Here is a 22,646-nt window from a genome sequence, read left to right on the forward strand (position 1 = left end):
ATGTGTGTCTTGTTGCATCTCACATATATTCTAAGCTCAAGTTCCATTTGCAAATAAAAATGAAACCATTTAAGTTAAAACAGCCACCAAGTTTAAAGGAAACTGTTCTCCTCTGTTAACTCCACCTTAAGTTATCACAGGGTCCACCAAGTTTAAAGGAAACTGTTCTCAGAGCTCTGTTAACTCCACCTTAAGTTATCACAGGGAATAGAGTCAACACTACTTTGTTTTTCATTGCCTGTACAGTGTAGGTAGTGCCCATCGACCGGTCAAACGCTCCTAGGCTTGCCATGCTTGTATGCTGCCATTAGCACCAACACAAGCTCAGATGCATTCACATGTACACCCCTTTATGCATACACACAGCACTCCATCATACAATACGGGGCCACAACTAAGGCTAAGGAAGCCCACCTATTTCTTGTCCATCTCAACTCCACGTTCTCATGGACTAATGGGATGCTGTAGTGTTTTAGGTGGAAATTAAAATGAGCTGTATCTAAACAAAACAAAATGATAATGCCCCATATTGGTGGGGTTTTGAAAATGTAAAAAAATGAAAGCTGATCTGTATTTTGCAAGTTTTAGAACTCATACCAATGGGATTTCTGAAAGGCTTGGCCCCCCAAACATTTACTTCTCATACAGCTGACCTGCTATGAGCAAGTCCAGCAGGAACATCATTACTCATAGTAAGCATGACACCTAAATACACAAATTTTCAGGGTCATGCCATAAACAATAATTAAATTGTATGACTCTGCCCCTTCAACTTGTGGATCAAAATTCAGAGTAAAGTCCTCTGGGGACAGTAATGGCTAAGAAAAGGCTGCCAGATATTTTGGTTCAAAAGGAGATGGGAGCTGTATTTTTTTTTTTCTTTTAAACAGACATATAAAAAACTTTTGAAGACAGATCTTTAAAGGATATTTCACTTCTCCAATCTTGGTATTACATCTGGTTAGGACATTGAAATTTTAAAAAGACGATACTGCACATAAACAGTTTCTGGAGTTCATAACTCCCACCCTCCCTCAACAAAACCCAACTCAGATCAGTAGGGAAGGGGTTGGCTTCTTGCCCGGCCATGCCTCCTTTGCGTATTTCTTCTTCTTGGGTTCATTCACAGCTTCAGGATTAAAGACAGCAGGGTTTGGAGCTGGGTTCATGTTAACTGTTGAGGGCACAACGGGAGTCAAGTCCACATCTGGGGCAAGATTGGGGTAGGGCATTGGCAGACCACCAATGAGAGCTGTCCCATGGACGCCATGCGATTGGGAACCTGCCTCATTGTGAGTTGGAGGTAAACCACCATATAATCCTCCACTGTACGGAAAGTTTTGCATACGTCGTGATGCAGAATCATCTGTGGTTAATGAGCCTGGATTCTCCAACCGTTTTTTCTGTAGACGGAAGTATTTAAAGAATTACTAAAAACACATGAAACAAGCAAGCTATTTAAACTGGATGCCAATGTCATTTTCCCCAAAAAGGCACCAAGACTAGCTACATATAAAGTGGTTACAGACCACATCCCAGTCTTTGTCCCAGAAGATTTCTTCTGGGTTTCCTTGAAACCTAATAATAAACTCTTAAAGGTGCACAATGCAGGAAGGAGTGACAGAAGTTGAAGCTCAGGTTTAACTTATATCAGGTCTGAGCACCTCTTTACCTCCTGTACATGCTTGCCAGTCTTGGTCTTGCATTCAGGACAAGCTCAAGTAGGTCTTTAGTCAGTAACACAGACCGTCCTTCCCCCCACAGTAAGAAACTGCAACTTCTAGATCACTTGGGTGATTTTGTCTAGCTTTTGATCATTTGAATAATCTTCTGCAGTCTGGGGTTTAGATAGAATTATGCTTTTCCACATACATTATTTAGTGTATACCAGCAACAAGTGAAATTGCTATTATACTGTTGCTTAGCTACCCTGAAGTTTTGCACATCTCCCCTACTCCTAGAATATTCAAATTAAATATAGCACTGGCAACATGCTCACTTTGGAGCAAAGTCTAAACCTTGCTAGCTCTAGTAGACAACCTTATGAAATCTTTAGCACTTACAGTATTTAAACAAACAACCTCTTATTTTTACTTTTTACTTGCCACACTTCCTACAATTTTAACTGCTGCCTAGAACTACCATGCTGAATTTCTGGAAAGTGTTTCTTTCGGGGAGCATAAAAAAAATTGCCATTGATCCCATGTGTTATTAAAGAAAAGAGCTAAAGCTGTGTTTGAAGGGAAATGGTCAAATCTGCCAAAAAGAGACAATTGTGAAACATGAACACGACTTTTGCTTAAGAATAAGACACCTCCCACCACAGTACATTATGTTTCTAAGGTGTAATTCATAAAGTGAGTTCATCAATGTAATGTGTTAATTGGAAAGTTGGGAGTTACTCTATACCTTAACAGGGACTACTGCTGTCTGTACCATGTTCCTGAAACGCCCAACAGAAGGGTCCACATCCTCTGTAAAGGCAAGAACAGTGAAGCTTTCAGTTAAGAATACAGAAAAAGATAGAACATCTGTCAGGTAAAGGAACCTACATGAAGAACTGGTACATGGACCTTCTCTTCTCAAAGCCAGTGCTCTAGTAGCTCTCATAGGCACAAGCACACCAAAATAAAGAGAGGAGCTAAGGGGACACCTAGTGGCTTTGTCTCAAGGTGGGATCATCACACATTCTGGTAAGAAAGGCTTCTGCTCAAAGAATGGGAAACAGGACAGATGGATGGTCAGGTTGCACTGATCAGACTGGAGTTCTGGGCTGAAAGCTGCTGCTGACAAAGCAACGCACGTGCTCAAAGGCACAACAGCTAGCCCCAGAAGTCCTTGGGGGACCTTGAAGGAGGAGTCAGAATAATTCAATGTAGAGCCTCTGAAAGTCTGAAAAAAATTACCTTTTTTGTAATGTAAATGATTGCCGTTTACATTAGGATGTTCTGAGCACTAAATTGCATAACGTCATAAATCAAAATGGTTATTCTGGGTGCTATGCACTGCCAAACGAAACTAGATCCAGACTATATTTTAAAAATGCATACTCATTAATAAACTACTCTTATTAATAGGAATATTATCCATATAAAATATCATTAATAGGAGTGTCATTAATATAAAACAGCTAGGGGAGAAAAATGACTAATTAGGAATTGGATATATCTTCAGAAGCATCATTTTGAATGAGAATGACTTGTTTCAGATATGCAGAGAAGTAGCAAAAAATCTCTGAGCTTGAGACAAATATCCATTAGGCAACAGGTAAGGAAAGCGTTAACAGATGAAAACCAAACAAGTTCAGTACCCATTTAGGTTCTAAAGAAGGCAAAAAATTTAACACACTTTCCTCCTTTTAGACCCATGAGATCTTTCCAACATGTGACAGAATTTAAGAATGAAATGGAGTGTGATATGCTTGTCCTGTACAAATCATGCAGTTATTTTATAGGTAGAGAAGAAGAAAACAGGGAGAGTTCACAGACATGTGGCAGCTGCTTTAAAATAGCAGATCCCAAATACTGACTGCCAAATTTATGTTCTCCTTATCCATATGCAGCCATGAGGAATCTCTATAAGAATACTGGAAAGAAGGTCTCAAAGGCGTCAAATAAAGGTTAAAGCAAACTACTTACCTGGATTGATAATTTCATCATCATCACTGAATGTCACTCTGGAATTCTTCCGTTTTCTCTTTGGTCTCTGAATATCCAAGTTTCCTTCCTCAATGGTTAGTGTAGAAATTCTTTTGTTGTGGGCTGTATTAAACTCTGTCAGGTTCTAATGACAAATTTGGAGATGGATTAGTTTAAGCAACTAGTGTATAAGGTCTGATTTAATCATGTGATTGCGCATATCAAAAGACCACAGCACATTGTTCAACTTCAACTTTAGACCCCTAAGACAAAAGCATGCTTCAGTGCTCCAACAGGTTGCCCAGAGAAGTTGTGGAGTCTCTGTCTGCAGAGATATTCAGAAGTTGGCTGAGCGTGATCCTGGGCAACCTGCTCTATCTGACCCTGCTTGAGCAGGGGGCCTGGACTAGATCCCAAGAGGTCTCCTCCAATCTCAACAATCCTGTGAATGCCACACAAACTGCTGTCTCCCTCTTCACTAGCTAACTGTAGGAAACAGGGCAGCATTCACTGTTGTTTGGCAATGGGGAATATTGTGGGAAATCACCCCTGACCTGCGGTAATGTCAGCTGGAGAGCACATACTCCCTGGCAACCCTTTGTAAGAAGACCATTGGAATAGTAGGATTATTAGGTCACTGATTCTGGGAAGCAACACGATCACAGGCTTATCACGGCAGAACAAGATGGTGTGTGCATATCTGCCAGCAGAAGACACCTCAGACTATCTTCAAGGCCAAGAAATTAAGAACCTGAACCTAAGCAAACAAGTGGGGAATGCTATCTGTTTAGCTGAAAATGCCATTAGGTACAATGTGCCATCATACTCACGTCAAGTTCTGTCTCCTCCTCTGGCAGGCCCAGCAAGCCCTTGAGCTCTTCATCTTCACCACCCATTTTCTCATCTCCTTTAACTGCTGATGGCAGTGTCTGAGGCTTCTCTCGCAGAGTATATGCCCGTGTAGAAGCGCCAAATGAAACTGTGGAGTCAATGGGTATCTGTTGGGGTTTGTGAGGTTCCAAACGGATATGACCCAAGAATGTACCATGTGCTGAGAACATCAAAATGCAAAATAGTCTGTTAGTCATCAGCTTGGGCTCATATTATTTGAGTTCAAGTCTTCAGAAGTTCAGAAACTGTACATGGTTGCTCCAAGATACAGGTCACTGAGGTACTGCTGAAAACATTAGCTATGTAAATTTTACCTACCATCTCACAAACTAAGATAACACACATCAGAAGTCCTCAGGATGTCATGGAACTAAATGACAAACACCATTTACTTTCTGGATTCTTGTAGGTCCCAATGTACCACGTCTGGAATCATTCCCTCAGTAGAAAAAACAGGTTTTAGATCTTGGGAAAACACCCTCAGAAGAAAAAGTTCATTGAAATTGTGAAGGGAAGGCTAAGTCACTTTCTTCCTCTCCCTTGCCCTCTTAAGAGTCTAGAAATGTTATTTTAAACACCAAATGAAGCAGATGTAAGCTGACTGGAGCAAACAGTCCTTTGCTCCTAACCGTTGCCAAGCTTTCACTAGGGTGCTAATTCATATTATGGTCATCTATGCACTCAGTGCAAATAACAACAACAACAAAAGGAAAAAGTGTCTCAGATTCAGAAATGTTTAAGCACTGAAATATCACACTTCCATCTCTTTAAATGTCACACTACTTACTGCTGTTTAGATCTATGAGGAAAACCCTCTTGAGATGTTTGTGATAGACCAAGGCAGCATGGACCCGAGAGCAAGACTGGTGGTCAATGGTAAAATCGCACAGATCAGGATTTCTCCCAAAGAGATAGTATTTCTTCTCATCAATGATGAGTTTCTGAGGTAGAATATCAAACAGAAAAGCATATTAGACTCCTACAATCTTTTGGATCGTCCTGAAAAAATTCAAGAACGTGAATAAACAGAGCAAATGCAAACCAAAGTGTCAACATCTAATCAATATTTCAGTTTTGTCTGACACTGTTTAATACAGAAACTCAAATCTAATCTTTGTAAAATCAGAACAGCTGAATATGGAAAAGTCCCAGTTATTCTCTTCTTTAACAGCCGATGCAAGACAGCCTGGGAAGGACAATAACTCTTCAAAGCACGAGACTAACTCATACAAGAGATTCTCTCTCACATCTGCTCCCAATGATTTTTACACATTCCTCAAGACAGATGACCTGGGGCCTTCTCCAAGCCAGGAATCTATGCTAAATGATCTCCAGTCTGATACAGAACATCAAAATTACATTTCTGTATAGAAATGGACATACAGGAGATTTCAGACCTTTATAATAAAGATGTAAAACCAAACTGAATACATATTGTGATAGGAATCCATATTAGTCTATTCAAGTAAGCCATTAATTTCAGGCATTTCTTCTTAATTCATCCTAGTTCTAATCTCTTCTTAAGCAAGATCTTACATACTGTAACATCAGTTACATAATCATCTCTGAAAAGCAAAGGGACATGTTGACACTGTCCTACAGTGTACACAGCGTATTTCTATTAACAATGTTGTTGAAGAAACTCCTTGCGCCTAAATGCTGAAGTACTTAAGCAGTGCACTCTTTCTCACTGTATCCCAAGATCTTAATCTAACCTGTGTTTTCATGTTTCCAGCTGCCCAATTCAAAGGCTAGCAATGCATTACAGGTTTGTTAACAGATGACTTCTCATGCTTTATGAAACATTTACCAAGGCCCACACAACATTTCAACAGCATGATCAAGGGAATGCTGATGACACATTTTCCATCAGAAAAAAACCCCAGATCTTAGTTCAGGAAAGCAATGATTTAATGAGATGGTCTGAGTGGAACTAACATTTTGCCTGCTAGAGCATGAGGATTTCTCCCCTCTCCCTCCTTCCATTCCCAGCTATACAATCCTCTCCTCACACTGCCACATATCTGAGCAAAGTTTTCAGCTTGCAAAGCACTTTTTTGCTGCATTAGTCTACTACTGTTTCACGGGACTGAATCAGTTTGCCTTCAGCCAGGTGCGTATCCCAGCTGGCTCTAGTGAAGCAATGGATTACACGCACTAGGAGTGTGTGATGAGGAAGGACCTCCTGTCCTGGCAGCAGCATTCGTGTCAATCGGTTGTTTGCTCTTTAATTTTGACAGCTGTATAAACCACATGCTCAGCTAGAGAGAGCTAATGTATCAGACTAGTTACAGGTAGCTGGTTTGGGGTTTTTTTGAGCTATCAGAAAGACTGACATGATAAGCACCTAGACACTTAATTATTCTGCTGCACTACCAAGTCATAAAGAAAATAAGGAGACAGCTTGGAATAAGATATAGTATTTCTATTCCTCTGCCTTATCTGCAAGCATAAAAATCACATGGACCCCATTTTCTACTACAAATCACCTTGCAAAGTTACATCTATTTACCTGCCCACCAGTTATGAACTTCAAGGCTTCTAGCACTGCTGCATTCAGATGTCACCTCCCCACTGATTTTTTCAGATTCCCCACCCCCCGAAATGTGTTCTGCATTTTCTAGATTGGATTTCTCATTGTTTTGCTGAACATTTGTCAGCCCCCATACTGCAAGTTTTTATAATGTGGTATTCAGTAATAACTATTTAATTTATTTCTGTATGTTTAGTCTTTCGTTTAGGTCACTAGAAGAATTAATTGAACAACTCAACTCCATACTTATATACATCATGATGACTGTACAATTAATTGGTCCCTTAGGTAATAATCTGCTAATGTCTTATTCCCAACTAACTCAAGGTATACATTTTAGGGATCATTTAACGAGGGTAAATGCTTTGTGAAATCTACTGCCTTAGATATTTTAGGCTGCTTTCTGAAAATAACAAGATTTGGGTGATTAAGCTGTGTGTATATCCGTCAGCTCCCAACACGCACTACTAAACCAAGTAACTTCTCAATAAACTGGCCAATTTCAACCAGCACTACAAGATATTAAATTTCAAGAAGTTCTGGGAAAACACAGTTAGACAGAATAACATCTTCATCAGTACCTTCAGTGATACACCGGCTGGCAGAACATCCACAACAGTGCCAATATTTAGACTTTAACTACAAAAAAAAAATCTTCTTTGTGAGTTCACATCTCATTTGATAAGACAAGAATCACAGCTTTATTAGCAATTCACCTTCAAGTACATTATCTGGTGACAAATGAGGTGCAAATGCAAAATGCAAGTGATTTTCCTCCAATTGGGACATTTAAAACATGAAGGTGTCTCCTCTGAATCTATTTGTGTCTGGTGGGGAATACCATACCCTGAAGCCTCGGTATAATTGGGTTTTATCTAAACCCATGCAAAATCAATATACTGAAACAGCCTACTGGATTCCACTCTCACTTGGCTACTTTCTGTCTCTTTACAAATGCTGGTTTTCACAAGACCCTCCCCTCAGAGTTAACCAGAAAGTACAAGCCACTGATAAAGAGCTTAAACTAGTACATGGTTTCCTCAGTCCTTTCTGGGTGAGTATTATTTCACTTTTTTTTTTAATTCCACCTGTAAACAGACCAATCTCCATCCTGTACATTCTTCATGCTAGCATACTTTTGTTATGCTTTCTACTGCAAGCCTTAATCAACACTTATCATTCCATTAGTCTCACTGATATTTTCCCTTAAGATTACAGTTGTTTCATCCAGCTATTCATCTGTGAATACCATAGTGTTTGTTACAATACATCTTTTGAGAAATGGCGGTTAGGTTTTCTGGGAATTCAAACTCATTTCAACTGGATTTCATTCAACTGTATTTAATGTCCTGTATTATGCAGTGCCTTATTCATTCAGTTCAGCACTCTGAGTCTTCCCAAATTCAATACCTTTGTACTAATGAATTCTATGATTCCACTTTGTAAGAAAGACCAGCACTAACTTTTCCTTTTATTCTTGTGTATTCAAGAAAAAAAAAAAAATCCTGTGTAAACACAACTATGATACAAACAAGGATCTTCAGAAGCTGATTCATTACTCCACATTTCAGTGCTCAGCTCCGTAAGCAGTTATCGCTCACTTTCAGGTACCATAAAAATCGGTCCAACAATTTCTCATTCTTGTCCACAACTGAAACCAAAGGAAGTGTCCTGTAAGTTTTCATTTGCACCCATCACACACAAATCACCATCATTCTGGCTTGACGGCATTTAAAGAGATTTTGCAAAGACACAAATTCATAAATCGAAAATATCACAACAAATCAGTGAAAAAAATTTTATTGCCTTTACTTCAAGATAACGTTTCCAAAATTTTCTGTGCCTCTGAGTTATAACCCGGTGTTAACCTTTATACACTGAGCTTAAACACTTCATGGCTTGTTTTAATGTTGCACTTTTCAGACCCAGCAATCACAAGGTGTACCTCAGACCTCTGCACAAGACCTGGGATACAAGATGGCTCGGTTAGTATCAAGTGCTCAGTAATCCACAAGATTTAAGAATATTCTTTCTTGGTTACTGTTGTCTATTGTAAGACACAAGAGCGAAAAACTATTTGCCATATATACCAAAAGGGGAAACGGATGGATTACATTCAAATGCAGTTAATTTGTTGCACAATTCCCATACATACACATGCTACATTGTCTCATGTAACCACCACAGTCTAAGAGGATTTAAGTCATCACCTACACACAGTGTGCAAGGCCACAAAGAAACCATGCATGGTGGTATGCATGCTACATGGAACAGTCTGCTAGAACTTCCCCACCAAGCCAGCTCTTCTGATTCTTACTTCAGCAGACAGAAGTACGATAGCAAGCCAGACCTCTGCTACACACATAGGTGACTGTACCTGGTCACCGCTTGGCACAGCCTTCAGCATACGTTACACACTGAATAGCAGGCAAGCTGTACCTCACTGATCTCAGTAACACTGATAGCCAACATCAGATATTCAGGAGGTAAAACACAAACTCTACAGTCATTCTGTAACGTGTGTAATGTAATTCAGATCTGTGTGATCACAGCCTCTACTGAACCTTGGGAGTACTTGGATAGTGGACTAGAAATGGCTGTTAACAGTGCTCTGCACAAGAGCAAGAACCACCTCTTTTAGGTTATCAAGAGAGTTGATGGTAGGAAGAGGGAATCAGGATATTTGTACCACCCACTTTCCCAATGCAGAGACTCCAGGTTTACAAGGCCAACTTGGGCCTCCTGTAGGCCCAAAAGCTTTGGGCAGCACAGTCTCGGAGTCCGACACCACCAGGATGATATTCCTGACTGTCAATTTATCAACACCAAATTTGCTCATCCATTGCCAAAACCAGTGCTGCATCCTCAGCTTCCATATGGCATTTTGCTGATTTTTTTTTCATTCCTGACCAGGACTCCTATGATAGACATTTGCCTAGCACCTGAGGACAAGCTGCCCAGGGAGGTGGGGGAGTCACCATCATTGGAAGTATTGAAAAAACATGTAGACGTGGCACTTGAGGACATGGTTTAGTGGGCATGGTGGTGTTGGGTTGGTGGTTGGACTTGATGATCTTAAAGGTCTTTTCCAACCTTAATAAATCTGTGATTAATTCAGCGGAGAGTCCATATAAAATCTTTCATCCTAAAGTCTCTCTGCATGCTCAAAAATCCAAAAGAAACATGACAAGAAACACTCATCTCATAGAGTAAGTGTCCCAGGTGGGAAGGCTGCATTATGTTTGGCCACCTGCCACATACCAAAAACCCCAAAGTCACTGCTATTTGCCTTTGCTCACTGAATCTCATTACATGGGCTGAAAGACATAGTGGAAAACCCAGTGCCAAGCACAAGCCTTATCCCAGATGCTGCTGCTAGGATGGCAGTGAGAAGGCTGAGCAGAGAAGCAGTCCTACACTACAGCTCTCTGATCTCTGAAAATTATTTTGAACACGTAACAGTACCATGAAAAGCAGAATACATGGTCCATGGTTTGAAGACAAAAGCAATGCAAAGGGTTTGAAAGCTATAGTGCCTAGAAAGAGCCAGAGAAGGATAGCTCCAAAGTAGACCGGGTAGCAGGTATGAACCAATTTAGCCATGGCTTATATGAACTAACGAGCTACTCTGAAGCTGCAGTAAATGTGTGTTAGTATCCAACTCCTTTCAAATTAAGGCTGAGCAAAGATATCTTTCAGGTCAAGACTGGCTTTGCCAATTTTCCGTCTTTAAATCCAGAGTAAGAGCGCACTCTCAAAACAGTCTGTAAAACCAGCAGTACTGGACTATAAAGGAAAGCCTCATTTTACTGGTTTCTGGCCTGGGAAAAAAGTTTGTTTGTGAGATACCCATTTGTAACATCTCTGTTTGCATCCCTATGCAAAGCATATTCTGGTAACTTAACTGAATTCTAAACAGGAAATCTTTCCTGCTAGACACCAGAAGGAACACTTAATACTGTCTGATGCTCCTGTGATAGCATACATTAAAAACCAGCCAAGATTTTAAGCTACCTAAATCTTTCTTGATCTAACACTCAGTTCCTAATTTTTCCAAGTTTCTGTTTTGAAAAGTTGGCTCAACTTTGCAAGCTTTTGCTGCTCAGAAACATTTCTCTGTTTCAGTCAATTGCAAGTTAGGATTCTCTCCACAGCTAAAATACATTCACTGGCCTGGGTCCTCTCAAGGCTCTTGAACATGGTTATTTACCGTTTTTAGTGTGATAGAAGACAAAATATGAAATAGAGAATGAGGTGGTGTATATCAGACAAATTCCTTTGCTATAATAGAAATAACTCATTTAACTGTGCTAATCACAACACCGTTCACAGATCTAAAACAAAAATCATACTGTATTTCACACTGTAGGACAGGGCAGCCACCCTGTAAAATACAGGATGCCTACTTAACCTTACTGTAAAACAAAATAAAAAATAAACTGACCAGTCACGTTTCTCAAACAAGCAGTACAGTGAAGAGTTTTTAGTCTTACTCTTTTGTATTTCAGATTTCTTTCCCCATGTTGAGTTGCTGCTCCTGAAGTTCCTAAAACAAGGTGCCTTCTGACTGCAGTCTGATACCTCCTACATAAGTATCTTGTAGGGAACAAAATGTCAACTTTGGTCCAAAATTAAGTTTGGAAGAAATAAGGTTCTGCAAAGTATGGAGTTTCCCTTACAACCATTTTATTTTTTCTCTCTCTTACTAGGACAAGTTTAATGTTCAGGAATCAAAGCGTCATTGTTTGCCAGCAGAACACTTCAAACAGTGCATCCGATCAGAAGATAACTGATGGAAGCACCACATAGTATAAGACAGCCTTAGAGTACATGCAAGGGAAAATTCACTTCATTCTGAAATTTCAGAGTAAAACAAACTGATTTGAAAATAATTAACATGAGAGAGAAAGGAATGCTCATGAGTATATATGGGAAATGTTCTGCTGCTGGTGCCTATGTATATGATACACCAAATACACACAAAACCTATTTTCATACCTCAATGAGTTTGTCTCCTTTGACTACATCCAGATGTAAGCCAGGTGGTGGTTTCCCTGCCCTGGAAAATAAAGAAAGAAAAATATAGTATAAAAATATTTAATAAAAAGTTTTAGTGTTAGAGCTAATATTCTATTAGAGCTACAGACCAAGCCTACACAAATGTAAGCAGAATTATTTTGCAGAAAATATGAAAATCACCTTATTTTCTTTTCCTCCCTGAAGGTTCCTTCTGATAACCCATAAAACATGGGGTTTTTTTTTGGTTTTTTTTTTTTTTTTTTTTTTTTTTTTTTTTTTTTTTTACAGTAAGAGTTAAGCTTACAGGATGAGGCATTTCAAGATTTACTTCTCCAGGTAAGAAATAGCTAATATACAAAATGAACAGAGCAGCTCCTCAGAGAACATATGAGGCCAGGAAGAGGCTAACAGCTAGGGGAAGGGGATAGGCTGTTTTTGTGTTTGCGTAAGGGCTTACTCAAGGGCTCTGTTTTCTCATGTTATCTGCAGAACAGTAGATCTCTTCCCTTAGCTGTTGAGAGGAAAAGAAACTTCTACCATCCTTCCCCTCTGGGACTGGTAACAGCAAAAACACCTGAAAGGGGCTCCACACACACCTGTAATGTTACAAAAATGTTGTCCAATAGCCAGTGTTCCTCCACACTTACCCTATAATTAAACTTTCCTACTAACACAGGTAACATGAAAGAGACTACAGTATTAGATGGCAGAAGGATGCCTACCCTACAATAGTACAATCCTCCTCCACTAAGTTCTCAAACAAAGCGCAGCTCAGCTCCCCCAGCCCAACAGCTCCATCCCTGCTCACCTCCTGTGAAGCAGATTCACCAGACAGTATTATTCCCATTTGGGCAAAGGGAGCACGGAAGCATGTGGAACATGGCAATGCACAGCAAAACAACACGAATATGTGTGAGAACCCATGAGGATTAGCAGCATCAAAAACATTTGGTATTTACAGTGCTTAAAACCAGGGCACCACTGTGGTATCAATGCACTGCCCTTCACTACACAGGATCGTTGGCTGCTGACAGCAAATGATCTTTTTCTGCTCAGATCTCTGAAGATCTGCATCTCTAGTACTTCTTCACTGATAATAGCACTACTGCTTGTCTCTATGGCTGGACCAACTTTCTAGACAATGGCAGTGACCCAGTTCTCAGCTACACTGCTGCCCTTCTGAAGAACAACTGCAGAGGAGATCACATTCCCATTTACTGCTTTGCTCACTGCACAGAGCAAGCCAAGAGAACAGTGACAATGGGTAGCAACATTCTCAGCATGACTGGAGAAGAAAGGTCACTTGTAATTGAAATTGTTTGAGGGAGGTTAAATATAGATGTTCACGTTTCTGGGACATGCCTTACAATTTGAAGTTTTCTTCTGTGTCCCCAGGCCATCTGGTTACTATACACATGCTCTCCTAGACAACTTCATACAAGAACACAGTCCTCTATTACTTCTACTTAATTTCTTTCTCAAGTATTGCACCAGCATTTTCCATTCTTGCTCCAAATCCATTATACTAGCCTGCTCAGATCTCTCTCCGGCCCTTCTTGAATATGCTAGTTGGGACCTTCACAAGTTTTCTTACCATGCCTTTCTCCAAGATCATGGATAGTACCATCCTGACAAATCAGATGGATACGGCTGATAGTAATTGTCCTGGTTTCAGCTGGGCTAGAGTTAATTTTCTTCACAGAAGCTAGTGCGAGGCTATGTTTTGGATTTGGGATGAGAAAATGTTGATAATGTGCTCATCTTTTGAGTTGTTGCTAAGTGGCCTGCTAGCAAGAAGGCTAGGGGTGCACAGGAAGCTGGGAGGGGACACAGCCAGGACAGCTGACCCAAACTGGCTAAAGGGATATTCCATACCATATGACATCATGCTCAGTATATAAAGCTGGGATGAAGGAGGAGGAAGGTGTAGAGGGATGTTCGGAGTTACGGCGTCTGTCTTCCCAAGAAACCATGACACTTGATGAAGCCCTACTTTCCTGGAGCCGGCTGAAAACCTGCCTGCCAATGGGAGGTGGTGAATGAATTCCATGTTTTGCTTTGCTTGTGTATGCGGCTTTTGCTTTACCTATTAAACTGTCTTGATTTCAAACCATGAGTTTCCTCACTTTTACCCTTCCGATTCTTTCCGCCATCCCACCGTGGGGGAGTGAGCGAGCAGCTGCGTGGTGCTTAGTTCCTGGCTGGGGTTAAACCACAACACTGATTCTTTTTTTTTTGGATGAACAAACAGCAGCAGCAAAAGCAGAGGATGCAAAGCTCCAGGGCAATCTGCTAAAATGGTGACTGCTTCCTAGAAACAGTATTATGGTGGTGTGGTGGAAAGACCAGCAAGTAAAAATGCTCCCAAAGAAGAAACACAGTCCCATCTGATGACTTCTACCAGGACAGACTCCTCCAGTCACTCCAGTACAGCTAGGGGAGTGCCTCCCCTCAAGTACCGCTCTAGGATCATGCAGCCAGGCTACACCTGAGTATTGCTGTCTCTTCCTGTGCTCCCCTCAGATGTCAGCTCTCATTTTTCATTGAAAGACAGGTTTCACTCATGGATTCATGTCCACTTCTCAGTGTTTCCTCTTTCTGTCTCTGAGCACTGGCAAACTCTTTTTTTCTCTATTCCACTAAAATTGCCAAGTTCTAGTTACTCTGTGACACCACTTTTGATAATTCTCACAAAGCCTGCCTTACTTTGATAAAACAAAAGCTGCTTCCCCTACCTTTTTTTTTTCCTCCTCCTAAATAGGTAAACCTTTCAACAAATTAACTCTACAAGCAAGTCTACTTACCTATTCAGTCTGGCCTCTGCTTTTCTTTTCAGTGATCTCTTCTTGAACATTCAGCTGTCAGTCTGTCCTAAAAACATTTTAGCAACGTCCTCAACATACCTCTTAGGCCACAAGAAATGCTCTCAAGTGCTCTAGCACAGCCACTTTCCTCTTCTATAAGCTGAATCCTGTTTGATGGTCATCTTTTGCCATATACAATCTCTGATTTTTCATTACCCCCTCTACTTCTAGTTTCACCCATGCTATTATTTTACTCTGCTTTTACCTCAACTTTATTTTGAACACAGGAAAAAAGCACAGCAGCAGCACAAGATAGTACCCTATGAATTAAGGTGCTTGAAAAAAAATTATCTGTTCTCTGGTGCCTTTTTGGACTAAGAATCCATTGTAGACACTATTTCCCCCATCTACCTATGCCTGCAAAACACAGTAAGGCTGTAAATACTGCTTACAATACCAGCAAAACAAACTCACAGAAATAATTTCTGGTACAGAAATGATTTAGTCTGTCCCTTTGGAACAAACTAGATCAGTATCACAGCTCAGTCTGCTGAAGTTAGATACTTGAAAAATCTTTTAATGAAAAAAGTTGTAGTTCTGTATTGAAAACTAATCAGTTCCAGAGCCACAAAAGATCAGAAGTAATGGCTGTATTTGGAAGTATCAACAACCCTTCACATGTTCTGTCCTCCAAGACCCCCTCACCTCATGCATCAACAAAGTAAAACACTGAAAGGAAATCTCTTGAAAAAATCTCCTAGAAGAAAGTTTGTTAGAAAGTTGGTGCTGTGCTGTCAGTGAGAGAAAAACCTGCTCTCCCTTAACAGGTCCTCTCCCACTAACTAATGTGCTAAAATAGCCACTAAAACTAATTTTCCTACACTGTTCTGAAGGATGGAGGTCAACAGACTCTCCTTGCTGTAGAACACATATGGAGAGCTAGGCTTCGTCCTGCTCCAAAATAAATGGCGTCAGAACTTGGCTCCAGCACAAGTGCTTGTTTGAAAGAGAGAGACAAGAAGCTGTTCTATACCTTTCAGACTAGGCTTCATCCTGCTCCAAAATAAATGGCGTCACATCAGAACTTGGCTCCAGCACAAGTGCTTGTTTGAAAGAGAGAGACAAGAAGCTGTTCTATACCTTTCAGATTGTGTATCACAGTCCCCACTGCCTGAATGTCTTCTGCTCTCTACAGGTCAGCATTCTGCAAGTGACCTTAAAATAAGACGTGCAAATAGACTAACTGTTAATCATTACTAGCTCAATATGCTTAACTGAGACAAAGTATGCTTAGACTACCTCCTGAATCGCCAAAGGCTTACTTGGGAGAAAAGAAGCCTTCCAGAGAATTAATGAGTCTGATTGGCAAGGAGAAAATGACAGTCAGAGTATCATTAAATGAATCCTCTGGATCAGAGAAGAGGTGAGGGGACAGCCCACACTAGAGCTTTTCTTCACTAAGAATGAGTCCAGGAAAATCAAAGAAATGTCAGAATGAGAAAGTTAGAGAACTGATAAAAAGAAGTAACAAACTGCAAAACCCAGATGGTATAGCCAAGCATTTAAAAAGATATCAAGTATCAGTCTTCTACACTTAACAGTTTAGCAATCTATGGCTTAAACTACCCTCACTGTGAGAAATAAAAGTATCAACTGATGATGCTAATTTTAAAGCATATTTCAGGAGTGATGTGGAAACAACATGAGACAATCAAAGTTCTGACTGGGAAACTGGTAGAATAGAGTATTTCAGTTGGAGGGGACCTCCAGTGATCATCTAGTTCAACTGCCTGACCACTTCAGGGCTGACCAAAAGTTAAAGCATAGTATTAAGGGCATTGTTCAAACACCTCTTAAACACTGACAGGCTTGGGGCATCGACCACCTCTCTATGAAGCCTGTTGCAGTGTTTGACCATCTCTCACGGTAAATAAATGCTTCCTAATCACAGAACAGCCTAGGTTGGAAGGAACCTCGAAAGATCATCTGGTTCAACCTTTCATGGGAAAGGGAGGCTAGATGAGATTATCTAGCGCCCTATGCAAGCGCATCTTGAAAACCTCCAGTGATGGGGACTCTACCCTGTCACTGGGGACGTTGTTCAGTGAATGAATGTTCTCATTGTAAAAAATATCTTTCTTATATCACAATGAAGCATCATCATATAAAGCATCAACAACTATGAGACAAAAGGTTGGCCAGCTGAGAAGCTTGTTACCCACATTGCACCTCTCATAGGACCAGCACTGCAAAACAGAAGGCATGAGGGCCAAAGCTATCCAACTTCCAGTTTCTGGAAATGCAGAAAAAGAATCAAGGCAGGAAAAGTCTGAAAGCACAGACTGCATTCCAGTGGTGTGCATGGGAATTGATCAGCAGCCTATTTCTGACTTCCAAGAAAGAAAATCTGCTTTGACATCCTTCTGTATCAAACATGGCAAGAGAAAAATCTTGTTTTCTCTATTTTTCTAAGAATTTCTAAGAAGGGACTCTCACATGGTCAGAACATCTTTGAGAACAGAAAGCACAACCTAAGAGAACAAACTACATGATACAGCAGAGTTATGCTGACATGGCAATGTCCAGTCTAAACGTTCCCTGGCACAGCTTTGAACCATTCCCATGCATCCCATCACTGGATACCAGGGAGAAGAGGTCAGCACCTCCCTCTCCACTTCCCCTCCTCAGGAAGCTGTAGAGAGCAGAACTGTAGAACTATTACCGAGCAGAACTAGCAGACAGATAGGAATTCAATTACAGCCAGACCAGAATAGTCTCATCTAATCTGCACTTCAATACTCAACAGTACTTATCCTTTGGAAATGTGACGATATGTGGGGCATGACAGTTCTTCCAATGCTAGCAAAACATTTTTCTTGGATTAAAGAAGGATAAATCTGGTTTTGAATTACACATAAACTGCTCCTTTTGGCTTTTGTCAGAATCCCGAAATGACAATGACCATACTGAAAGAACGTCTTGTTTGACAGAATACAACCAAGCACTGAAATAGTTTCTCTTCTACTTAAGGTGAGTTCAATGTCCTGGGAAAGGAGTTGATGTAGCATCTGGATAAAATTGGTGTTTATTAGCCAAATCAGTTGACTTCTTGCAAGCAAAAGTGGGCGTATCTATGGATGATGAGAAATGAGTAGAGAATTGAGACTGTTGTTCACTACCTATACAATGGATGGGGAGTTACAAAATGGGACTGTTCTCATACTCAAAATATTTCTAATGGGATGTTGCATTTTGGGGTTTTGTGGGGGCTTTGTGTGCTTTGTTTTGGGTTTTTTTTTTTTTTTTATTTTGCAAGGTGAACTTTCCTTAAAACTATACTTTTCAAAACTGCATACAAGATGTGTACTGTTTACACAGTGGTCCAAAAATACTGTATTCATGTTCCTTTAGACCTTTTCTCTTGTAAAAAGAGAACCCTATTTAATCAAGAGAGTAGCGCTGCCTCAAGAACTCTACTTACATTTTTTATTCCTGTGGAATGGTATCAGGCAGATCAAACCCACAAACCTAGAGTAAGGAACCTTCTATAAACTAAAAACTACCTCCAGTAACCAGTATTCCGTGCCTCATAGAAGAACACTCTCCCAGTTTCCAGTAGTTACAAACTCAAGGACTTCCTGAGCCATAGTTGGTATCTGTTTAAATGGCTATCTACATAAATTGCTTCACGAACTTATGTAATGCACTCAATCTTACACAAACAATTTAATAGATCACCTACATACAGCTGAAGCACCCTCTCCACTATTTGGCCACAAATCTGCTTGCTATTAATTTTGATTTTGCAAACTCCAGTTCTTCTCCTTAAAAGGACAGCAAACACTGGTCTCCTACAGACTTTCTGTTCACTATTCAAGACATCCAACATATCTCTCAGTTGTTCCTTTTCCAGACTGAAGAGGAGTCTAGGCTAACCATCTGTAGTATAGCTTCCTATCTCTGATTGAGATAATACTTAAAAATAACACTTGAGAGAAAAAATTCACATGTTTTTTGAGGAGGCAAGTAGGATCACACAATCAACCAGAATTACCGGAGACAACCAAGAAGATGTAAACAAGGCTATCACTACAGGAGATTGGCATTTTTAAAAAACCTTTTGGCAAAATTATCAAATGGTCTTATGGAAATTAAGGCATGACAAGGAAAAGGAGTATTAATCCATGCAGGAATGTAAATGATTAACAGTCAGGAAGGAGCAGGGCTCTGCAAGGGCTCTGTGACATTTATATGCAGTTTGGAAAAAAGGAGCCAACAAACAAATGAGAAAAATCACTTACGACAACAGTTATGCAGGAAACTCAAATCAGAATACAATGCTGCAAATGAACCTTATGATACTGAACTACTGCTTGAGAAAACATCCAGGGCGGCGCGGCAGGGAATCAGCACTCTTGAGTACTTGTACATGCTAGAGAAAAACTACCTCAACCACGCAAACACAACCAGGAGCTGCAGGCTCCTTATTGCCACTCAGAAAGGATCTAAAGCCATCATGACTATGTTCAGAAAGAATCAGAGGAACACACTTCAAAGAGCGGATGAAGCAAAGACATTGTAAGGAAGAAACTTAAAAAACACAATGTTTTTACATCTTGAATGCTGTATACTAAGGTATACTCCAGTTCTCTTGTCAAGAAGGGCACAAGGATGATAAACAGTATGGATGGCTTCATGCAAGGGAGAAAAAAACCCCATAGAGTACATTGCTTGAGAAGCTTGGAGTAAACCAGGCGAGTATCCACTCCCTTTGACCTCTTAATGAATGCTACAAAACTAGTATATTCATTATTTCTTGAAACACAAGCAACAAGGAGCCCTGGATCTGAAAACAAAGAGAGTACCTTTTCTACCAATTGCATAATTTGCAGAAAGAACTGTCACTCAGTGTTGTGGAATTAAACTGTAAGCTAAGAAAGAAAAATTAGAGTATTTGTGGAGATTAGGTCTGGTTTTAGTTGTTAAATATGACCACCCAGATAGAGTCTTCAGCTCACAAATGCCCTTTGCTTCTGATGGCCAAAAGCCTAGAGTGCATCCAAGAGGACAGAATACTTAAGGCTTATGCGTAACACTACCACAATATGATAGGAAACCATCTGGGTCATTGTTTTCAATTAGTATGTCTGTTTTTATGCTCTTTTCTATAGAAAGAAATCAGAATAAAGAAAAACCCTCCTCTTACCAAGATGTTGGCTGAAGACAAACTTGTTGCTGATCTTGTGAATCAGTGATGGAATGAGTCATATGCCTTTCTCAAAGCACAGAACACACACAAATTGAGACCAAGCTAGCACTGGAATTTGTTGAGGTGACTTAATTTTGACAAGGAGGTATTTTGACAAAGTTAAGGCCAAAATCTATTGGGTAATTATTTTTGCTCACGCAGAATGGTTTCTTCCCATGTGGAAGAAGGTGGCTGAATAAAGAGCTGACCAGTAATTCTGATCCAACCTTGTTATGCCTGGAAGAAATATGGCACTTGAACTTAAAAAAAAAAAAAAAAATGCAGGCTGATGAGAGGCATTTACCATTTCCTTTACTCTTAGAAGCATTAAAATAATTCTCACCAAACTTCCAGTTGTAAGAAATACAGTTTAAAAAGCTTGTGGTTAAAACTTGATTACAGACCTTGCCCGAACACAAAAAAAATTTGTGCTGTGATTTAGGAATATTTTACGGAAGATTTCTGATGAGAAATGTAACTGTTTCAACTGAACAAAGCATTCCATTTGTATTAAAGCATTTGCCCAACTTCACCTTGGCACTATGTATGGTTTTTTGTTACAATGCAGTTCCACACAGAACTAGACTTTACTGGTTCATTCTGGTTCCCTTGGTTACTTACTCAGGCACGAAGTCCCCATTTCCATGAAATTTGGAAATTGTATACAAAATTTAATTCCTGAGAGCAGGGACATAAATATTCTATTAGAGAGAACTACAGGTTTTATAACATCAAAACATGAATTCAAATGGCACTGAATTATATAGGAAAAATTAATATTAACTACTGAGCAACAATGCAATGATTATTTGATAAGATTATTTTATGTTGGAAGTGTAATTTACCTGTAGGAATCAGATGAAGAAAAGACAGGACTGTAACCTTTATGCCTACCAGGAAGCTGTTCCAAAGCCTTGTTATTCTGACAGTTTGATTTCCATCCTAAATTTTTGATCAAATCCTTTCATTTCCATCCTAATTTTTTTGTTCTTTCCCTTCAGCTATAAAAAAAAAAATCCCCAATACTCTCCCTCTTTAAAATACTTTAGCCAGTGAAAACCAGTGTTGTTTTTATTTTAACAAGACAACTAAAGCTCTGTTCTGTCTCAAAGTAAGATCGCCGTTTCCCCACCAACAGATTTTTCCACTGCATCTATTTCAGTGTGATTTGAGCTTTATTAGGTACAGGGAACATAGACTATGCATTTTCATTGGTGCTTTCTACAACAGCACTGACACTTCCCCACAAATTACAAACAGATATATATTATCACACATCAGGTAGAGTATTAGTATTTTTATTTATTTTTGAACAGTTATATGTTACTAGTGATTGATGGTCATTCTGTGATTAGCCTATGTACTTGTGTACATGTCCTTTTATTTCTGAACATAAAATTGTGTTCTTTTACTTCTGAATTTTGAGTTTCTGGCTTTAAGAAGCTGTTCTTGTTCCTAGTCCCTATTGTCCATCTTGCACTTACTTCTGCTTTTATCTTGGTTTTACTGTTCTGGTCTTCAAATTATACCAAAAAGACTGGCCTCTGTGTTAACCATGCTTGTGGAGTATACTAATACTCAATACACTAATGAGTATTGTGGTCACTTTTGTCAAGGTAATGAACAAAAAACCCCCTAACACTAAAAGGGTCAGCCCACAGACCCTATTCAACTGCTACTGCCTCCTCAAAGTCAATTAATCATACACTCACAGTTCTTGTATGAACCCCTCTATTGCTTCCTAAAATGATAATTTCCTGTGTATTCTGAAAGAAACAGTCCTGAAGAAAGCTGGTTCATCTGACAAAGTCAGCCTTTGGCAGACATAGGCAAAGCTACTTCCCTGCCTTGAATACTTAGTTCCTTCACAGTACAGTCTAGCAGTTGGACATGGTGAAGTTCAGGTTTTCCCATAGCAGCTACATGTATGGATTTGTTGGCCTTACAGAATACACCAACTGCTTAGAATGGTTAGTAATGAAGTATTTAAGAGGGATGCCACTGAACAAAAACAAGTTCCAGCATGGCTTCTTAAGAGATTAACACACCTACAAGCAAAAACTCTTTCTTCTGCATTAGAAACAGAAAAATGTGTTTCTTGTTTCTCCACCTTGTGCTCTATGGGCCAGTCCACTGCTCTGTGCATTACATCAGGATGATTCTGTGAGGAATCTGTATAGATTATTTTTGCCATTGATGGAAAATCCTCTACCACAGAACTATAGAGTAATGGGAAAAAGCAGGGACAGACAGTCAAGAAGAGGAAGAAAAGCCCAAGCTGAGCTTAACCCTGGAAGGAGCATACTGAGTAACAAAACTAAAACATTTCAGGAAAAGAGGACAAAGCCATTAACACTTTGGGATGTGACGCTAGCTAGAAATACCGAGTAACAGAACTGAAGTTTTACAAATTAGCTGGCAGTATCTCTTTGACAAGATTAAGGTTCATTGTTGACATGCCAAATGGTTTACAACAGATATATCCAGTTGAAACTTGGCAACCTCACTGAAGT

General features: G+C 39.8%; 1 protein-coding gene across 1 annotated transcript; it reads right to left on the reverse strand.

The window, feature by feature from the left end:
• Nucleotides 1–553: 553 nt before the first annotated feature.
• PPP1R8 (protein phosphatase 1, regulatory subunit 8) lies at nt 554–12,121 on the reverse strand (the record flags this gene model as incomplete). The annotated part of the gene is made up of 6 exons (XM_010282401.1): nt 554–1,403; nt 2,410–2,474; nt 3,639–3,783; nt 4,469–4,689; nt 5,317–5,470; nt 12,061–12,121. Coding segments are annotated over 6 exons (1,000 nt in total), but the record flags the coding sequence as incomplete, so codon positions are not given.
• Between the last annotated feature and the right edge of the window lie 10,525 nt (nt 12,122–22,646).

This window comes from Phaethon lepturus, unplaced genomic scaffold (genome assembly GCF_000687285.1).
Source record: "Phaethon lepturus isolate BGI_N335 unplaced genomic scaffold, ASM68728v1 scaffold4090, whole genome shotgun sequence".
Taxonomy (NCBI): domain Eukaryota; kingdom Metazoa; phylum Chordata; class Aves; order Phaethontiformes; family Phaethontidae; genus Phaethon; species Phaethon lepturus.